Source organism: Pimephales promelas, chromosome 19 (assembly GCF_988280905.1).
Source record: "Pimephales promelas chromosome 19, fPimPro1.hap1.1, whole genome shotgun sequence".
In the NCBI taxonomy this organism is placed as follows: Eukaryota; Metazoa; Chordata; class Actinopteri; order Cypriniformes; family Leuciscidae; genus Pimephales; species Pimephales promelas.
Genome location: NC_142787.1, coordinates 1,279,304 through 1,301,395, shown reverse-complemented (window position 1 = coordinate 1,301,395; position 22,092 = coordinate 1,279,304). Strand labels below are relative to the sequence as shown.

At 40.3% G+C, this 22,092-nt stretch overlaps 1 protein-coding gene across 3 annotated transcripts in view; it reads left to right on the top strand.

Moving 5' to 3' along the window:
* Positions 1 to 15,697, top strand: part of fstl4 (follistatin like 4) — a 226,393-nt gene extending 210,696 nt beyond the window's left edge. For all 3 annotated transcript variants that reach the window (XM_089124041.1, XM_089124040.1, XM_089124042.1), the window contains 5 exons: positions 466 to 584; positions 1,003 to 1,152; positions 5,142 to 5,249; positions 8,587 to 8,696; positions 8,847 to 15,697. In XM_089124041.1, coding sequence (XP_088980167.1) covers positions 466 to 584; positions 1,003 to 1,152; positions 5,142 to 5,249; positions 8,587 to 8,696; positions 8,847 to 9,549 — 1,190 coding nt within the window. In that variant the 3' untranslated portion in view covers positions 9,550 to 15,697. The remainder of the gene's footprint in view (positions 1 to 465; positions 585 to 1,002; positions 1,153 to 5,141; positions 5,250 to 8,586; positions 8,697 to 8,846) is intronic.
* The last annotated feature ends 6,395 nt before the right edge of the window (positions 15,698 to 22,092 follow it).

Sequence of the window (22,092 nt, the reverse complement as noted above, 5' to 3'; positions counted from 1 at the left end):
ATTTTTAACAGTAACATTTAACCTTTTCAAATCATGTCCATGATTGTGTGTGTGTGTGTGTGTGTGTGTTTTCACACAGCAAGTGCTAAAACCTTTACCAAGTTTCGTACCATTCCAGTGAAGTAAACAATTGTAAAGAAGCTCAACACAAGAGGGTTTAGACTGCAGTAGCACGACAGTCCTCGAGATGAGCGCTAACACTGGTCAGACGCAGCATAACCGTGTGTGTTTTTACACCTTCTGCTTTCTGAGAGCATCACGTGAACACACACTCATTAGCAGCTGGTGTGTTCTGCCCGGTGACAGACCTGCAAATGCACTTTCTGCTGTCTAACCGTGTGACAGCCAGATTGTTAGGAATGGTGTTGTTTTCTCTTAGAAGACGAGTAATGGTGTGTGTGTGTGTGTGTGTGTGTGTGTGTGTGTGTGTGTGTGTGTGATCAATGCACCTGTGTGTTGTTGAAGGGCTCAGTGTGGGGAACATGTTCTACATCTTCTCCAGCGAAGGGATCATTATACTGCAGCCTGGCAACTGTGAGATCCGCAGACGCATCGCGCGGACAGAGAGGATTCTGGGTAGTGATGTAAGTCCTGGCCTCAAAACAATGGGAAGAAATAAGAATTAAGTATTTCACTTAAAAAGATCCTTTACTCTCCCACACGTCATCCGAGATGCTCATGTCTTTCTTTCTTCAGTGGAAAAGATTTAAAGGTTTTTGAGGAACACATTTCATTTGTGGTAAAAAAATAATTATATTAATTTTTATTTTGTTTATAAAATAAGCACAGATCAGACTCTTATTCCTGTCGAGACTTTGAAACTCACATCTGACCTTCGACCCGTTGGACCCCATTGAAGACACTATATGGAGAAACATCCTGGAGTGTGTTCCTCACAAACCTTCATTTCCAGACATGAACATCTCGGATGACGTGGAGGATGAGTGAATGATCAAAATATTCCTATAATGCAAACGTGTGTGTGTCCATATGTCCCTGCAGGACGAGCTGTGTCCCAGAAGCGTGGGCGTCTCTCCACACGAGTGTGTGTGGGCGTCCGCGGTCAGCGTGAGGGAGAAGTACGTGTACGTGACCCAGCCGCTCCACAACAGACTCCTGCTGATCGACACACAGGCGCAGAGAGTCGTGCAGGTGCGTATCCGGCTTTCCCATCTCTCAACCCAGATCCGACCCAGATCCGGCCCACGTCCGGGACGTGTGGAATCAACACGCACCAGATGCGGGCCGGATCTCTGCCGACACTGTGTTCCTCACTGCATGATAAAGCCTAGAAAACAACTATTGCCCTGTTTCAGTGGTGGAGGAAGTACAGAATCTCAGTACTGAAGTAAAAGTACAAATAACCAGATGAATATTTACTTTAGTAAAAGTAGAAGTAACACAATGACAACCATACTTAAGTAAAAAGTAAAAAGTACCTGATTTTAAATGTACTTTAAGTATTAAAAGTAAAAGTACTTGCATAATTTATTTTCTTAATGTCTATTTTCTAATGATTAATAAAACATTTAATTCTAACTCATTCAACCTAATACTCCTATAATGATGTTCAATAATGATGGAAAAAAATGTTGTCACCATTTCTGAAACAAGCTTGCAATTAGGCAATATCATGCTTATCCTTACTATATGTTAATAACTATGGCAGTAAAAGCGATTAATTTATGGTGTAATTCTGAACCTCTTGGCTTGCCATAATCCTAACCAAACGTATATTACACACGGTGTGTTTTCTATGCACGTAAAAACTAATTTTCGCGTATAAATTGCACGATAAACGCACTGCGTGCGAGACGCATTTAGTGTGACCGGGTTGATATATCCATGGCAACCAAACGTCACTGGTGAGACAAACGTGCAACGAACGGACGGTCAGATTACGTTTTGGCAGGGGAAAAACTGATCAGAAGTTGTAGAAATGTAGTGGAGTAGAAAGTAGAATAATTGCTGCAAAATGTAACGAAGTAAAAGTAAAAAGTATGCACTATTTATTCTACTTAAGTAAAGTAAAGATACGTGAAAAATGTACTTAAGTAAAGTAACGAAGTATTTGTACTTCGTTACATTCCACCACTGCCCCGTTTACACGAAGAGAAGACGCAGATATTTCCCGGCGGTTTGGCCTCTCATTTACACGAAAACCCCGTTTTTATCAAAGAAACAATTTTATCACAATTATTTCTAAAAAGATTTCTGATAACGCCGGCTTTGTGTGGCCGTGTCGACTGAGAGAAACGGGGCTGCGTCCGAAATCACGTACTATGCGAGTAGGTACTATATTTAAATAAGTACTTCGTACGTTCTATATAGTAAGGATTTGGCTAGTATCAATGAGTCCGGACGTACTACATGCACCATGATGTTATCGTGTGACCAACCCGATCTCACGGCCAAATCGTACGAATTCGACGAATGATTGAAAAGTGTCTAATTCGTAACAATTCATACGACCTTACTCGCACGAATCAGTACGATTTTGCTAAATCGTACATATTTTACGAATTGGCCAATTCGTATGAATTTGTACAAATTACCTACCCCTGACCCCGCCCCTAAACCTACCCATCACATGGGTTTAGACAAATCGTACGAATTCGTACGAGTGAGGTCGTACGGATTAGTACGAATTAGACACTTTTTAATCATTCGTCGAATTCGTACGGATTGGTCTTGAATAGGGTTGGGTATCGTTTGAATTTGAACGATTCTGATTCCGATTCCTTGTTTCGATTCCGGTTCCTAACGATTCTCGATTCCGATTCTTTTAAGAGGCAGGGTCAAAAAAGTTTAGCTAACCTTGCTAACCAATGGTCTTTCTGAAGGAAATACTCCTTCTGTAAAAATACTCCTTTTGTCACAAATTTTGCATTTTGCCGAGATTTCGTTATTTTTAGAAAAGCGAAGCCACACTTTGGATCGCCGACGTAAGCTACTCATGTTCGACTCGCGCGGTTATGCCAACACTTCCGGTAGACGCTTCTTCGTTGGTGTTGTTCAGCGGTTTCTTCTTCCGCTCGGCGGACTGTGAATATCGAAACTAGGAATCGAAATTTTTACTTTTGAACGATTCCGGGAAAAACGAAAAGTTAGTCTCGGTTCCAATCGATACTCGATTCTCGATACCCAACCCTAGTCTTGAATAGAGTAGGACATACGCTGTCATAACAGACGTAACGTCGCGCTGTTTTTAGTTCTGCTTCCTGTTTTCATCTGTTTTTACGTGGTCCGAGCCGACAATCAAGAGGAGGCGTCGGTCAGCTGATCGCGGATTACGTATTTTGCGGAATTTCTCAAATAACATTTATTTACCTAATAAATTTTACCTCATAAAACACACACACAACCCCTATGAACAATGACGATGTTGATTTTTGGCAAGGAAGAAGCCAATTATTTGCTTGTGATGTTACCATCGATAAATAAACATGAATGAATCAATAGAGATACGCATGTGTGTCTGTGTTTATCTGCTAACGTTACAGCCGCGTCTCCGGTTTCCGCCATTTTCAAATATAATGACAACAACTCCTCTCCCGTGGCATCATGGGGTAGTAAAGTGTCCATCGTATGCGCACTTCAGAATCTCGCCGGGAGTATTAGGTCATCCGGGTACTGTTTTTTTAATTCTATGATTTCGGACATACTACTCTGCTGGCGTACTGTTTTTCGCATACTATATAGTAGGGAAGTATTCGATTTCGGACACAGCTGGGGTTTTAGCTTCTCAAACGTCACATTATGTGCCAGAAAATGCTTCACGTCATGTGACTGCCCAGTTCGGCAGAGTTATGATCAAAGACGGCGTGTTTATGCGAGTGATGTAAATTACAACTTTTTTGAAAACAATGTTTTGTGCATGATGTTATTATTGAAAATGGAAATTAAGGGAAATTAATTTCTCCAAATACCCAGTTATGTGTATGTGGCCTGTAATGACCCTAAAATGCCCCTGTATTAGTGATGGGGATTGGTCATTTTACTGACTCTCTCGTTCGTTTGATCAATCTTTATTCGAGTCGTTTCGTTCATTTATGTGGCTTCAAATGTTATGCTTTTCACAGCCAAGTTCCACAAAAACATCCACGTATGCTATCTTTTAATTAAGAAATCATTATAATGCAGCCAGAGATAATTTACAGGGACCATATTAATTACCTAAGAATATTAATTTACCTTCGGAGACTTTGGTTCATTTGTCATGTGACACGCAATGAACGGGTTCATGAACGACACACTTCCCTTTATGAATTTTTGTCTCATATTTATATCGATTTATATCATATGAGACCCAGACAGCAACATATTGTCGGCCCACATCTGGTACGCTTTTGTGCTGGATGTGGCCCGGATCTGGGCCGACGCTAATTTGGCAAAAGTCGTGTTCTCCTCTGTTTCAAGGGAATCGACTAAGATTTTGGACTAGATTTTTTTGTCACATCATGTTTTCTCCTCAGATTTTACTCGTTCTCTTATCCAATGCTGCAAAATAAATGAATGTTTTTTTCTTGTATGAATGAAGAATCAATAATGCACAGCAACAGAACAATGGAAAGCGTAAGATGAAAGCGCTCTCAGAAAGCAGAGCGTGTCGAGGGTCGTGTGGATGTCACTGGGTCATGCCTGATAAATCCCTCTAACATGATCACAGGGACTGAGCGACGAACAGACAACGCCATATGATCCCGACAATCATGCTAACAACATCCAGTGTTGTCCAACTACTAATGAGATCTCTGTTGCATCTAAAGAGAAGTTGTTTCTTTTGCAAGTTAAAGAACTTGAAATCTTTCAGCTTAGTCTCTTTTACATGCATTTCAGTTTCAACATGTGCAGTTTCAGTTTTTTTAGAGTAGCTTCAACACAAATTAATGAACTGCAGTTTAACATATTTAAGTGCATGGAAAATTTCGAACAAATTCTCCACGTCTACCTGTGATCCGATCCCCCAAAACACATCTCAATACCAGCTGTAAACCGGGCCATGGAGAGTTCTGGTTCTGCTTCATGCTCACATTTATTCCGAAACCACATCCTTTATTTGGTCACTTGCCAGAATAAATCCGCAGTTGCTCTTGACAAGCAAGTGAATGAATTTCCCTCTCTCTCTGTTGGAATGACAGGCTGTGGAAACAGACGCCATGCCCGTCAAACTCTTCTACGACAAATCTCACGATCAGCTGTGGGTGTTGAGCTGGAGAGACCTGCTGAAGTCCCGCTCCACGCTACAGGTGAGCTTAGACTCTCAAACAAATGAGAAAGCTCACACATTCATGTTGTTTAGCCTGAGAGTTCAATCAGTGGTGCTTGAGGTTAGGTGTAAATGTGTGACAGTCTTTGCATGCATATTCATTTCAGTTCCCCGTCAGGTAGACCCCTTGACTAGAACTGTATGCAAATGAGACGCTGTAGAAATATCCACTTTCTTCTCCGCCAGGTTTGATCAGCACCGTCCTCACGTCTGAGAAACACACACCCTCAAAGACAGAGCAAATGAAAGGCTTTTTATTTTTACAAACAATGTGTATTTCCAGCCCCCATACACATGAATAATTCACGTTTTATTAAATAGCGGTAAAGTCCTCAGGTGTATTTGCTTGTTCAGCATGAGCGCCATGCCACGCGGAATAATGAAGACGTTTGCTATGAATCACTCAGAAATGCTAAAGAGCACTTTTAACGGGAAGCTGCATAATCGGCTGCAGGGGATATGGATCCACACCACAAATAAATGGCTTGATAATATTCAACTCATTTTGAATGCGTGCAATTGACCCGGGCATGGGCAATTTGTCGGGCCCGGAGGCAGTACCCAGCTCGAGAGGTGAAATATCAAACCCATTTTTTTAAATGGCTCAATATTCTTAGTCAAACATCTGAACCTGCTTGTCAGCTCATTAGATTAAACAAATTAGGCCTGAGGAGAGTGTGCGCTTGGCTCCGATCCGGCTCTCATCACACTGATCACAAACCAACAACTCATAGTTTGCCTTCATAATCAGCTGCGCTGGCCACTTATGAACAAGCCGAAAACAGCGTTTTCTCTAGAGGCGTAGTTTCCAAGCGGTTTCAGAATAATCCTTGTGAATTAAGCTGCTAAATATCCTATGACAAATGTAACGGAGGCCAGCTGGTAGTTGCTGTGCAAGTAAACCTCACTCCTCTGATCTCAATCAGCACTCTAGCGACAGACACTAGCAGCTGCAGTCTTTAGCCTCTTTGTAATAGTGCGTTCACACCGGACGCGAATAGCGCTTCAGGCGCAAAGATGTCAATGCAAAGACGCGTTACGCGCGTAAAAAATTCCTGCGGCACGAATGAGTCGTAGAGCGCGGCGCGGAAGACGCGAATACACCTCATTCGCGCATCAAGTTTGCGCGAATTGAGCATCTGGCGCGTTAAGCACGAATGATTTAATTAGTGCTATTTGTGCATTCACGCGTCTGCCGCCCGAGTTGAAAAATCTGAACTTTGGCGTCAATTCGCGCCGCGTTAACCAATCAGGAGCCTGCTGCTTTCTCACGTGATGAAGAATCTGGATGCTTCAATAAATTATTTTGTAATATGATGACTAAATGCATGGTGGGATTCTTATAGCAAATATTTTATCACTTAGGCTATGTTTACACGGAAACGATTCTGAAGAGAAAACGCAAAAGTGGCGTTGCGTCATCTTTTTTTATTCTGCGTTTAGACGAGCGTTTTGTGTGGGAAATCCGCGTGCAAACGGAGACGCAAAAGTGTGTGAAATTCAATGCAGTATGCACTTCAGACGGCTAGGACTGCATACTACAACAACACCAAGTCCCACGCGCCTGCGTACAACTTTCACCGTCAAGCAGACTTTTGCGTTTTTACCGTTTACACGGGAACGCGGCGGTGGAGCGTTTTTAAGATTTCCACTCTGGAGGGTGGTTTCACTTTTTTGGCGTTTTTGAGGCTCAAAAATGCAGTTGGCGTGTAAACGAAAGGCACATCCGATAAAATATTTTTACGTTTTCACCCGCGAGCGTTCTTGTGTAAACAGGGCATTAAAACTTTATTTCATTATACAAGACATGTTCCTTTTGTATTGAATGTTATTCATTCCATATCTAGATTATATGAAATAGTTTTATGATGTAAAGACAACCAACATACATGTGCATAAGTTCGTGTCTGGACGTGAGAGAGAAAAAAATCACGGTTAATAACTTTTGGAGGCTGGCTCTATTTATCATCAAAACAAAATTAAATGACAGCTAGATTAGATGGATGAGGGCGAGGGTGATCCTCGCTCTGATGCGGGACAACAGGTCATCAAACTGGGCGCGGGACAGGCGGAAGTACCACTGACAGCGGCCGTCATCCAGCGCAGCTCCTGGAGCGAGCAAACGGTGAAACTCTGCAAACGGTTCGCCTCTGAAGAGTCCGGCGGACACAAATATGGCGACGATGATCCCCACGCCGCTGTTCTAGCTCCCCAGAGGAAATAAAGTGAATCTCTCGATGAATGCTCAATCAACATAAAAAAAAGATGGCCGACAACAGATTTCGATTTTGACGCGTGAGATGCGCGTAAATTTCGCTTCAAAATGGTCAAGCGTCAAACTAGACACGGTAGACGCGAATTTGACGCACTATTCGCGTTCGGTGTGAACGTAGCATTAGAGCGCCCAACTCTCACGCCAGAGACGCGCGTTCGAGGCCCGCTCGGAGCAGGTCGCGTAGGACCCGGGTGTAGGGGTTACACATATTATAAATACAAATTTGGTGTGATGAATGGCTCGGTTTTATACCCTTGTGAAATGAAAGTGTACTTAATTGTATTGAATGTGCACTTTAAATCTTAAAAGAAATTTTAAAGAACTTTACTTGCAGATATTGTCAGGGTTGGGTGAAGGAATGAGGCGTGGACTCAATTTTACAGAGATGAAGGGCAAAAAATAAAACAAAAACTAACCCGGATGGGGGGAAATCAAGTCAGGCGACTTGAATCATTTTGAGACTGCAGAAGTCATCAAACGTTGCATTGTCAGTTGAATTTGGGGAAAGCACTTGAAGCATTTGTTGTGTTGAGCTATTTCAATTACTTTTGCTTGATTTGTTCATTGCAAACTACTAAAATTCGGTTCATTTTGTCAGGAAACCTGATTTGCAATGGGGTCTGAGCTGTATGCATGCTAATAAGCCACTAGTTCAAAGTGAGAATTGGATCCTAAACTAAAGTGTTACCATTAAAGATGAATTAAATTTGATTGAATACTGACTAGAGGAGTAGCTATGTTTTAAATTATTCTGTTTCAGTATTATACAATTAGACATGATGATTAACTGTAAAGGGAGTTGGGAAAACACCATGAGCATGATTAAACACTCATCACGGGCAGTTTCACAGCACTATCTAGAGTAAATTCAGATAAAATATCAAAGCATCATTACTGAAAGCACACTGTTTTCATAGATTATTTCATTTGTTATATTACAACAGAATATGTTGTTTATTCTTTTAAGATCTTTGCTCATCCGGTCTGATTTAAGACAGTCTACATGATTGTAATATTAGTTTCTCTTGTTTCTGTTTCTGAGGTGATCACGTCTGCGAGTGCAGTGGAGCAGCGTCAGATCCTTCACACTCCGTTTGAAAGAGTGGAGGATTTCTACATCCCTCCCACCAACCTCATTATCACCCACGTAAGGTACGAAACCATCGTCTGACCTCTGTCCGATTTTCAACATAATTCTTCCAAAAATTGGAAGTGAGTGAAATGATGGTTGTAATTAACAGGCCAGCACTTAATAAATCACCAAAAAGATCATTAACCTGTCTTTGACAATTGTCATCTTAGGTTTGGCTTTGTCTACTTAAAACGGGAGCCTGCGGTGCATAAAATCGACCTTGAGACCCTCCGCCTCGTCAAGACCATCAGTCTGAAGAACTACAGCTGTATTCCCGCCAGCATGGCCTACACACATTTAAGCGGCTACTATTTTATCGAGTGCCAAGTCCAGAACAGTTCGTCTCCGAGCTCACAGCTTCTCATTGACAGCGTAAGCGACACAGTCATCGGGCCCAATCCCAACATCAACGGCCAGCCGTTCGTCTCTCCAGACGGGCGTTTCGTCGTCTCCGTGGATAAGCGGCGTGGCAAACTCCAAGTCCAGACCGTCTCCTTCAGCGGTGAGCTGCAGATCAGCCATGAAGTGGATGTCTCGATTCAACTCGCAGACTTGGAGTTTCAGCCCTCCTTCACGGAGGCCAACCAGTACGTGGTCGTGACCTCTTCGGCTCAGGGCTCGGAGCTGGTTTTCTCGGACCTGGCGACGGGAAGAGAAAAAGCCCTTCAGAATGTCAAGGATCCGATTCCAGCCACAAGTTGGCCTTGGGGAGACACCAATAGGGTGGTGGTCTCCAGCGGGGTGTTTGGACGCTACTTGGTCACGTCGTCGACCGAGTCCCTGTTCGTTCTGGACGGCAAACAGAGCGGCCCTCACTGTGAGGTGTCAGACATCAAGAGAGGGAACACAGTGGTGTGGGTGGGTGAGGTATGAGTGGCGTACCGCGGGCCGGTTCTGCAGAGGATTGCGTCGGCCGACTGGGCCAAAGCTCGGGAAAACCTTTAAGGGATGCCAATGGACTTGACCCTAGTAGTGAGTTAAAACGAACACGGGTTTCTGTATAAGTACACACACATGCACACATATTCAACAAACCTTATAGAACAAGGGAACGAATGAATGGAACACCCTTCAGTGCAACAGTGAGCTAATTTAATGAGAGATGTACATTTTTTGCACTTCGTTGTTAGCAGAAATAGTGTTAAGCAGCAGAAAGGTTAGGTGATGACTGAACTATGCACAATGCTTTTTTAAGTTTTTTCTTTTTTCATTGTGTTCACTTGTGATATACAGTCACTGTCCATCAGTGCCATGTCTGTTGATGTCCATGTAGAAAGATTGTGTTGTTTGCATCGTCCCAGTGTTTCGGGCTTCACGTTTCAACGGCTTATTGTCCGTTTGTTTTTAGTATTATTAGTACAACGCTTAATAATAAACATATTAGGGTAACATTTAGCATTTTCCTCTTTGTAAGCCATCTAAAACACGTGTTGAATCATCTTAATCTCATTGGTGCAACGTGACCCCGTGACACAAGGCAGCGTACCGCGGAAGCTATAAAGGATACCTGAAACAAACAGCGACAGCTTCTGATTGGCTGAAATATGTCACATGCAGGCATGCGGGAAGTATGACAAGGCAGCACAGAGTCTCATTCCCTTTTCAGGAAGGCGCCTCGTAAGCCTTTCCCTTTCTCTTACAGTTGTAACTGAGACTTTCCCTTTCGAGAGAACTCAACGCTTCGTCAGATTGTTGACACTTTGGGAACATTAATATCCAGGCTGTATCCAGACAACAACATAGTTTCCAGATCCGGGCCACATCTGGTACACATGGATTCAACACGGACCAGATGTGGGCCGGATCGGAGCCGACACTATGCTGCTGTCTGGGTAGAATCTGATGTAGGGAAACTCCTGACAATAAAGTCTTAAAGGCAGGCATACCCCTAGTACAATGGGACTTACAACTAGAGACAAAGTAAGGTCACGTGCCTCATAAGCCAGAGTAATAGCTTTAACAATCCACTTGCTTATTCTTTAGGAACCCTGTCAAAGCATACCAGCTGCTGGTCAATCTTACGCCACTGGGCAGAGCGGTGGACGAAACATTCAAGTCCCCTAACTGGGCAACCCAAGTTTAGTTTCTCTTGGTCCACCAACTGAAATGGAGGATAAAAGGCGTGCAAAACAACTGAGCATGCCATGTTAGTCAAGTAACCTGGTCTAGGGTTTACCCCATCGGGAGCAAACTCTAGGCAGGAGGAGGCAACAGAGAGGGCCTGCAGAGCTCCTACCCTTTTAAGAGAGGGGATAGTGAGCAAGAAAGCAAGGAACTTCTCTGAAGCTATAAAGGATTCCTGAAACAAACAGCGTCAGCTTCTGATTGACTGAAGTAAGTCAATCGCAGACATTCGGGGAGTCTCATTCCCTTTTCAGGGAACCAGAGTTACAGTTGTAACCGAGACTTTCCCTTTCGAGAGAACTCAATGCTTCGTCAGATTGTTGACGCTATGGGAACGTTTAATACCCACTGCAATCCAAATCCAGGCAGTACCCAGATCCGGCCACATTTGGTACCAGATGTGGACTGGATCTAGGCCGACACTATGCTTCTGTCTAGGTAGAATCTGATTAATGTGTGCGGAGAGGCACAGCCCACCGCATCGCACACCTCTTAGCAGTGTTGTAGTACTCGAGACTCGGACTCGGTCTCGAGACCATATTTTAATGGTCTTGGTCTTGTCATGGACTCGTGTCCATTTGGACTCGGAATTGACTCGTACTCGAACATTTTTTTTTTAGGACTCGGAATTATTCCCGAGTCCACTCGAGTTCAATTAAAAATATTTTTGATGATTATTAATGTATGTTAATAAAATATTTCTTCAAATTGATTGACACACCCAGTGATTGGTGATTTTAGTGCGCAACTGCGCATGACAAATTGTAATAAAATTACTTTTAACACCACCTACTATGTGGCCTTTTTACCCTAAACTGATCATATTTTTTAAACTCGAGTAAATTCAGTAAAAAAAAAAAAAAAAAAGGATTTCTCTAAGTAAATAAAAGTAAATTAGGTAATCAACCCTCACTGGTCTCGGTCTCGAATCGGACTCGACCGTCTCTGGTCTCGGTCTTGACTCGGACTCGACTCTCTCTGGTCTCGGTGTCGACTCGGACTCGAGTGAGGTGGTCTCGACTACAACACTGTCTCTTAGATGGAAACTCCTGACAATAAAGCCTTAGAGGCCAGCATGCTCCTAGTAGAATGGGCCCTTATGACTAGAGGCGAAGGGAGGTCACGTGCCTCGTAAGCTATAGAGCCATAGTAATAGGCTCATTAATCCACTTGCTTATCCTTTGGGAACCCTGTCTGGGTGAACCACACTCTAGTGCCCTAACAGGGCAAACCAAGTTTAGTTTCTCTTGCACCAACTGAAATGGAGGACGATAAAAGGTGTGCAAAACAACTGAGCATGCTGTGTTCCCGGTCTAGGGTTGACCCCATCAGGAGCAAACTCTAGGCAGGAAGAGGCAGCAGAGAGGGCCTGCAGATCTCCTACCCTTTTAAGAGAGGGGATGGTAATCAAGTAAGCTGTCTTGAATACAAGGAACTTCTCTGAAACGGCTTCAATGGGCTCAAATGGTGCCAGGGACAATCACTCTAAAATCACAGGCAAATACCAGGCTGGAACTCTCGCATGAATATCAGCCTCTAGAACAAGGAAACAAGATACCACAGGGTCTCCCCAAAGATCAAACACCCAAAGGTGCATGGTAACCCAGACAGCAAAATAGTGCCCAGATCCGGCCCACATCTGGTACATGTCGATTCAATGCGTACCAGATCTGGGCAGACACTATGTTGCCAACTGGGAAGCTAAATATTGTAAACCTTAAGCGTGGAGGGGGATAGTCTAGCAGGTCCTACTGGTTTTCTCTCCACCATAAAGTGAAAAGTCTAAAGGAATAAATTTTCCTTGTTGAGTTTAAGATGGTCTCAATGAGCTCGGTTGAGAGACCAGAGTTCAAGAGTTGGTTCATCTCAGTGACCAAATCCTCAGCTTCCATATTTCTGCCGATTATGACAGAATGTCCTTCCTGATGGGAATCTCCCAGGGAGAGACATCAGGTCCGTGGACCATACCGGCCTGGCCAACTGGCAAACTCTCTAGAACTACCAGGAGAATAGCAATTCAGGAAAGGCGTACATACGTAGCCACACCTGCACCATGGTGTCCAACCCCAATCTACAATCCCAGCAAACAATTTTGCATTTAAAAGGTGTCTAATAGCCGTCCAAACACATCCCTGATGTCCAGGCTAAAATTATGTAAAATTTGGACGTCTAACCACTAGGGTTGGGTATCGAGAATCGAGTATCGATTGGAACCGAGACTAACTTTTCGTTTTTCCTGGAATCGTTCAAAAGTTAAAATTTCGATTCCTAGTTTCGATATTAACAGTCCGCCGAGCGGAAGAAGAAACCGCTGAACAACACCAACGAAGAAGTGTCTACCGGAAGTGTTGGCATAACCACGCGAGTCGAACATGAGTAGCTTACGTCGGTGATCCAAAGTGTGGCTTCACTTTTCTGAAAATAATGAAATCTCGGCAAAATGCAAAATTTGTGACAAAAGGAGTATTTTTACAAAAGGAGTATTTCCTTCAGAAAGGATCATTTCCTTCAGAAAGGCCGTTGGTTGGCAAGGTTAACTAAACTTTTTTGACCCTGCCTCTTAAAAGAATCGGAATCGAGAATCGTTAGGAACCGGAATCGAAACAAGGAATCGCAATCGGAATCAGAATCGTTCAAATTCAAACGATACCCAACCCTACTAACCACACAAGAATAGACGCACTGGCTACGCGTAGAACATGTCATAGAAATCAAACCAATCACCTTGCAATCACTGTTCACTTCACTTATATGATTGGACATCATACATCTCGCAAGTTATTTTGGCAAAAACGACATGTAACCAAATTTAAGGTTATTTTGGCTAGAAATGGGTTACCGATAGCCGGACTATATCGGGTCTATAGTTAACCTATAGATTGTGAAATGACAGCTATTGTTTACTGAAGACACAAGCTAACGCCGTTTGTTTCGGATTGCTTTTATAGCTTCTGCGTTATAAAGTAGGAATTGCGAGATATATACTGAGGAATAAAGTCAGCTGAATTCTGGCATTTTCTCGTAATTGCGAGTTAAGATCTTGCAATTGAAAAGAAAAGTCAGAGCTGTGAGATTAAAAATAAAAAAGATAATTAGGACTTTACTCTGTGGCGGACACAAGCTCGCAAGTAATTCTGTCAACACGCTGTCATGAGGTAAATTAGAGCACTGTTGCACTGAACACACATCATCACTACTGAGACGACCACAAGCGCAGCTTTAAATCACCCCGTTTGAGACAAAATGGCTAAATTGGCAATTCAGTGTGCTTTCAGGCTCAGTCAGATATGCATGACTACACCATTACTTTAGAAAGCCAGATGGTTAGACCGCAACGAGCATCACATTGGACATTGATCAATTTAAGGCCCAAACAAACCTAATTAAACTCAGTGGGCTAACAATCATTCAATAAATGTGCTCATCGTATATTAACCGTAGAGTGATTTGAGTTTGTGTCCTTCACAAACCAGAGTCACAAACAATTTAATGCTCTTGTAAGAGAAGAACATTGTGAACATTGTGTGTCCAATTTAAGAGGGAAATGGCTTGAAAGAAACGACCAACATTAAAAGTGGTGAACGTAAAATGATTTTTTTTTCAAGACTAAACTAGCTGCACATGTTTTATATAATATTACAGTATGTCCTGCACACAATATGCCATTGTTTTAAATTATCTGCATTGTGTGTGAGAGTGTGTGTGTGTGTGTGTGTGTGTTCACAGTTCTTTTTAGCACTGAAATTCCAGCCTGACTTTTGCCAACGAGGCAGAACTGAAGCATCCCGTGCCTCATTGAGTCACATTTAAGTCCTCCTCCATTTGTCTTCATTAAACTCTATTGTCCCCAGACTGGTTCAGCCTGTTCTTGTCCTCATCGTGTACATTTGTTTCTTCAGTGTGTTATAGACCTCAACCTCTGTTTATGTTTGTCATGAAAACCTTTATTAAGAGCTGAGGCTCATTCAATGTGTTACCAATCAGTAGGTCAAGAACCAAAGGCTTTATTTATGTTGTTGTAATCTTTTTCATTTTGATTAGTATATTCTGATAATTAAGTGCATTTTCTAAATTAATATGGCAAGTCGAGCATCAGATAATAACAATGAAAATGTTCATGTGGTGTATTTGGTCTGGCTTTTATTGCTTAATTCTGTGTATGTGATTAGTTTCTCCCAAAGTACATTTTGTATGGCGAATAAAACCTGGTCCTTAAGTGTGTGTGTATGTTGGCACCACTTGTTCTTCAGTTTGATTCACATATAGACATTAAATTCACACTACGCTCTCTCAACATTTCAATCCCGACAAAATGCCAAGGGCCTAAACTCAATGATTTGTATTTCTTTATTTGAAATAACAGTCTTTTAGCTGTCTTTGTGCTGGTTAATCTCTATCTCTATGCAACACAGTTTTCAGCATTAAGGCAATAACTGTTGAAATGTTGACGTTTTGCAACCCAGTAATTGCTACTTTTGTTTTCTGATGATTTGATGATTTTATTTCTCTCTCTACACGTATGTCGTGAAACTGACCACACCAGCAAAGTTCTCGTCTTGTTCTCAGCTTGTCTCGTGGTCAAGCGGCACCATGTTCTGTTCATGTGTGTGTGTTGATTTGCTGTAAAATTGTGAAATGTTACACTGTTCGGAAAGATAGTGGCTTTACTTAATTCACAGATGTGCTTCATGGGATGTAGAACCAAGTTGAAATGTCATAATTTTAGTGAACTAAGTATCTGTAACAAACATTAAAACAAATCCAGATTCCTGAGGTCCCGGTTCACCCAAGTGATTTATTAGCATTGGTTGTATAGAAACTTTTATTGTATAATGTAATATAGTGTTGCCTGGGATATATATTTCTTCCAGTTTTACAATAAAAGATGAGACCCGAACGTTTCGCAGTATGTGGCTTCAACACATCTATGTTTTTTTCTAGAGAATTAGATTTTGTCTATGCTGTGACACTAAACCAAAAATGTTCATAATCTCAAGTCTATTTTGTGATTCATTAACGGCACACTGAAACTGAGTCATACAATTTACTCATCTATCTACTGGGGGAACTTACGGTGATGGCTTGAAATATTGTGGCTCTTTAGAGTTTTTAACTTTAGAGTTAGAGTCGGGAACAATAATACTGTAAGCACGTCAAACATTTGGAAATAGGCTCATTTTACCACTCCCTCAGAGTTAAACAGTTGGGTTTTACCGTTTTCCAATCATTTTAGCCGATTTTCTGATATTTTGAAGCATATCAGTAACCAGACAGTTTCTGGTCTCATTGACTTCCATAGTAGGAAAAAAAAAAGTATACTATGGAAGTCAATGAGACCAGAAACTGTCTGGTTACTGATATGCTTCAAAATATCAGAAAATCGGCTAAAATGATTGGAAAACGGTAAAACCCAACTGTTTAACTTTGAGGGATGAGTAAAATGAGCCTATTTCCAAAAAAAGTGCAGTATCCCTTTAAGCTAAGATTCAAACAGTAATCTAAATATTGGAAGGGACGATGGTGCCACACATTTTTAGACACTGTTTCCCAACAATGACCCTAAACTGTGAAACGAATCTTCATTGTAAATCACACGCTTCTTGTAGGGTCGGTCTTTGCGATTGAAAGAAACAGTTGACAAAACAAAGACATATAGTTAGTAGTGGGACTGCAATTACTTTATTATAACTGTTATATTTAACAATTTCACTCTTTATTGGCCGTTCGCAAAGACCCGCCCCCTTTTAGTTGCTGTTGCTATGTCCGACAAGCCACGCCCCCTCTCACACACACCATGTTCTCACGCAGTGAAACACACACATACTTTTGATATAAAACAAAGTCGCAACATGTAAACCGCATTCACTTTATAGCCCTTAATCCTGTAATTGTGGACAAATGTGGGCACAGAGGACTCAGGTGTCCTAATTTTTATTTATTTATTATAAATGTTATATCACTGTCTTCGATAAAATTTTGTCTATCTATTTATCCATTTGGTGATTTTTTTTTTTTTTTTTTGGGGGGGGGGGTATTTTTGAATTTATTTACTTTAAAAAGTACCATATTTTCTATGCAAATTATGCGTATTTTTATGTTTTATTTTTTTAATTTTTTAACTACATTAAAATATCATTCCAATAAGTTATTAGAGCTAAAACCTTAAAGATGAAGTGACTTTTAGAATGCTCTAAATTACACTTTTTCCCATTCATTTCTATGGGTGCCCATTTTTGACCCAAATACAAGATTAAGGAGGTTTTTTTCACCCACTTAACATTGTAGAATTGAGTCAAAAAAAAAAAAGTGTGTTCAGGAGGCAAACTTAGTAAAAGTAGCCAAGTCTTGTACCGCTCAGATCAAGGGAAGTATTTTTTAAAAATAAATAAAAAACTATTTTGCCCACATTTGTCCAGAATACGGTTTTAGGGATAAATTGAGTAATTTTTTAAAGACATTTAAACAATAAATAGCGTTTTGTGTCTCTTTAATGTGTGTGACAGATCACTCCGTTAAAGCCGCTCGTGATCTGATCATCTCTTCGTTCTAGTTTCTTTAGAGCATCAAATAAACACGAATGAACATCAGAAGGAATGTTGTTTTAACCGTGGAAAGATGCCAGTACACACAGTTTGTCAAGTTTAAATCCTCCAACGTTAATCTACTAACTCTCCTGACGGCTTTGTCGGATAAAATGGTGGATTCAGTAGATGGAGGATTATGATTGGTCAGATCGCCTGTCATTCAAACTCCCTACGAAGGCTCAATTGTCTATTTATAAACGCATTCTATCTCTTTCTTACAATCATGACCGGAAAAAAAACAACAACATTGAATCTTCGTCACTCTCTCAGCTAAAATGAAAATTAAACTAAAACCACCAGCAGGGAGTGGCAAATCAATAACCCCTTTCATATAGTCTTTACTGGTAAATTACCGGTAACCGATCATGTGTGAACAGGACCTTTTCAAATATAAAATGGTAAAATGTAAAATGGTTCTGGCAATGTTGAGACAGAAACTAAAGCGCTACTCCTCGTCCGGGCGGACGAAGAGATTGTCAATAACTTTGAGGAACAGTTAGCGATACTGTCATGTATGATAAAATAACTAGCCTTCTTCAGGAACAAGGTATAAACTTCCGGTTAATGACATCATCAGAGAGTTTACCGGTATTTTGATTTCGATTTTACGTTAATTTACCGGGAAAGGGGCTGTTGTCTTAACAAGTTAGTCATTGAATCATTGAATCATTCACTCAAGAGATTCGTTCAAAATGGCTGATTCATTCTGAGTGACTGTCTTTATGAGTGAGTCATTGAATCATTCAAAGACCAATACGTTCATTCAGTAGCGAAACTGAACTGTTGTGTGAAGACGCGCGGCGGATCTGCCGTTTGGAACAATTTTCCTCGGCAAAATAGAAGTAAAACAGTCTAAAATGTAAGTCGCCTAATATGAGCTACTTGTTTATTGAACTGTTGTATAAATTCAATATGACATTTGTAAATGTGCTGCTGATATTTTGAAAACAGCACTCTTGCTATTTCTCATAGATATTAAAAACAAGAACATTTTAGCCTCATATCTTGAATTTTTGGGGCAAATTATTAATTTTATTAATAGTGGCAGCTTCTGTTGTGAGGTCCTTTCAAGTGAAACCGTGTGTCGTTATTGTACTGGAGTTGTAATAGATGTTTAATTCCAGTGGCATTACACTTAATGATGGAGATCCTTCTGGCGGGGATTATCTGAACGTCTTGACTGATGAACGGCTTCTACACAGAGGTCAGCGTTGATAACCTTCATAAATCTCTCTCCGTGATCCTGGTGGTCAAGTGATAAGACCACTTGATGCCTTCTTTTACTCCAGCTCAACTTAATCTATACGCTTTAGTGTTGTACACTCTCTTCTATCTGTTGCAATTATTCGCAACAACTAGATGCTGTCAATAGGCCGTCCATCACTGTCACTGCGGGATGAGTCGCAGAACACCAGAATCACTGCGAATAAATCTATACCAGCTACTCTCGCTTTCTTCTGCCGAGCGTTGAGAGAGAGAAGATATTGATCGTGAGCACAAAGAGTTGAGAAAGGTGAGCGATAGACGTCAGCTTACTCTCAAGTCACAAAAAGTCTTTATAAATTCACAAAAAGAAAATACAGCCTTATTTTCAGTGGTTTGCACATTGACTGTGAATAAAATAATGATATATTAAAATAAAATATTTTAATATTTAATATATAATAATACATAATAAATATAATAATATTAATATAATATTATTTTATATATAAATAATATTTAATATATAATAATATATAATAAATATAATATTTTAATATAAAATAATGATATATATGTACTGTGTTTATGCATTTGTTGAATTTTAAATGACTGTGTGACATATTTTAATGTACAATTAGTTATTAATTAATGAAATGCTTAAAAAATGTAATTTTTATTTTTATCAATATTTTATATTGATTGTTTTACATATATATATATATATATATATATATATATATATATATATATATATGTATATGTCCGAAAAATTGTATTACAATTATTTTGTGATTTGATATAACAACAGCCTCATATTTCTGCTGCTTGAACCAATTAGGCCCCTTTTATTATTATTATTAACTCATAAATATAAATATATTACTGTTGTAGCCTAATTTACAGAATTTACAGATCATAAAGTAATATTATTTTTACCAATATTTATATCCTAAATTCCTTGAGCTTCTGACATTTCAAATCCTCACAAATACTGGTGAAATTCGGTTTATGTCCACATAAATTTGGGAAATTATGCAAATGCATATAAAATAAAGTGAATCGCACATGCACGATTTTTATTTAGGACTCACCAACCCCTGCAGTTCCCGTACGAGCCCCCAGGGGTGTGCAAACACTCATTTTGTGAAACCCTGTCGGTTTTTCGATTGATTCTTGTGGGTGTTTGTTGAAGGCCAGACCCATCCTTCCTTTGAGAACGGGTAGTTTGGCGTCCCTGTGTGAACCGGTCCGGCTGAAATGAGGGAACAGGTTTTATTTGGCGTGTCGTTCGCAGTTGATATGTTCTTTGAAAGCACACATCCGCAGCCTCACGAGACGACAGCTGTCTCGGAGATGTGTGATCGATCCACAGCTTCAGTCTTCTTCTGGATTCTGGGAATGATGGATTTATGGACTGCAGTTGTGCAAATGGTGTGTGTTTTGATGAGCTGTGATTCTGATTGAATGATTTTATAACAGCATCATAAAATCATTTTAGCATCAAAAATAGCATTTCAAAACAAATAATGGTTACGCTTTATTATGTTACAGTGCAATTATATATTTAAGCACTGAGTAATATTAAGCATAAGGTTAGGATTTGTTGAGGGTTAGTTGCATGTAATTATGCATAGTTATTTATATGGTAACTGTAAAATAAAGTGTTACCCAAATAAATGCTACAAAAGCAACGAGAATCAAATAAACCACAATTTATTCACACTGCCACAGTGCCACAGCGAGCTCTTAACGCTCCGGCCAGTTGATAATACCTAGAATATCAAAATCGACTGCAGGCGGGAGATCCTTTTCCTATTTAGCACCAAAACCCTGGAACAATCTTCCTAACATTGTCCGGGAAGCAGACACACTCTGTCAGATTAAATCTAGATTAAAGACACATCTCTTTATCCCAGCCTACATATAGCACATTATCAATTTATATAATTCAAATCCTTTAAAAAGATTATTAGGCAGCATAAATTAGGTCAACCGGAACCGGGAACACTCCACAAAATGTTTTTGTTTTATGTTTTTTACCCCAAATTTGGGTCAAATATGGACGAACCCAGCCTTTGGGTTAATTTTTTTTAAGTTACGTTTTTAACTACACGTTTGGGTTTGTCTATATTTGACCCAGCATTTTTTAGTGTATATAAAATACCTGATTAGAAAACATTAATTGTTTGAAAACTACTAAAACAAGTTTTACTGTGCTTACAAATGCAAATCTGAACAAATGATAAAGAATATTTAAATGCTTCATTTCATACATGGTTCAAAACATTTAAATAGACATATCAAGCTCTAGGAAATGTATATCATTCAGTATTTTTTAGTTGATATTACTCTTGACAAAGCTCTGATTACTGAGAGACGCCAAAACCTTTAGATATCTCGCCGGTATTTCATTTTTGCTAACTCTTTTATGAGTGCTATGAAACTTCTTTCATCAGATACGGTTTCCTTTCAAGGGAACTTCCATAGACATATACACTAGACCTCACCTTGGATATGGCAGTTCATTAGAACGAATGCGTCAATAGAGCCGCCATCTTGAACAGGGGAGCCCCTCCACTTTAATGCATCAGCGTCAATGTAGTAGACACAGGTCTAACGGAAATAAAATCACCATAAATCATCATGAATGCGATTTTTCTTGTTTTTTTGGTTTGTTCCAACGGTCAGACATGTATTTATCATTGATTCCAGAAAGAATTATTTTTTTTTTAAACATTCTTCTTAGTTCAGATTTCATCCGTGAACATCATACGCTGCACAAAAGTCCGCCACCATCAATGAATTCGAAGGAAAGGCAGAGATAGCAGCCTTACTAGCTACTTCCTATGACAAGACCCCTGTTCCAAAATGGCGGCGGTTTTGACGCAGGCTTAGAACCCCAAGGTGAGATCTAGTGTATATGGTCAAACGCGAGGTGAAGCGTCTGTACAATCAGTCCAATGAGAGAGTAGGACGTCAGGTGACGTCATCGACCAGGAAACTATCCACAAGTTTCCTACGCCCCATGATGCCTTGCGTCAAAAGTGGGCGCGACTTCCGGTTGGAAGTAAACAAAGCGCGATTTGACATGCTTGACACTTGTTCATTCAACAGTTGACAGTCATTCAAGTTATAGCGATCCAAACTAGCTAACGATGTGGGAACACAACCTCAACGAAATTAAAAAGGGTGAAATAACAGTACCTTTACCCTCCGCAGTAGTTGATTGGGAGTATTATAATAACATTATTAATAATCCATACTCATCAAGGCATGGTGACAGACAGTTGTGCGAGCTGACAAACAATTAAAATAAAAAATACACACTTAGTCATTGTGCTTTGGAGTTTATTCAAAATTATAAATGAATGTGCTACTAGAATACATTAACTGGCACATTTGGTATTCTGTCAACACAGGCTTTGATCCTGAGTTTAGGTGTAACATCAGTAGCGAACAGCCAAACACATGCTGATAGAGTATATAGAATATTAAGAATTTA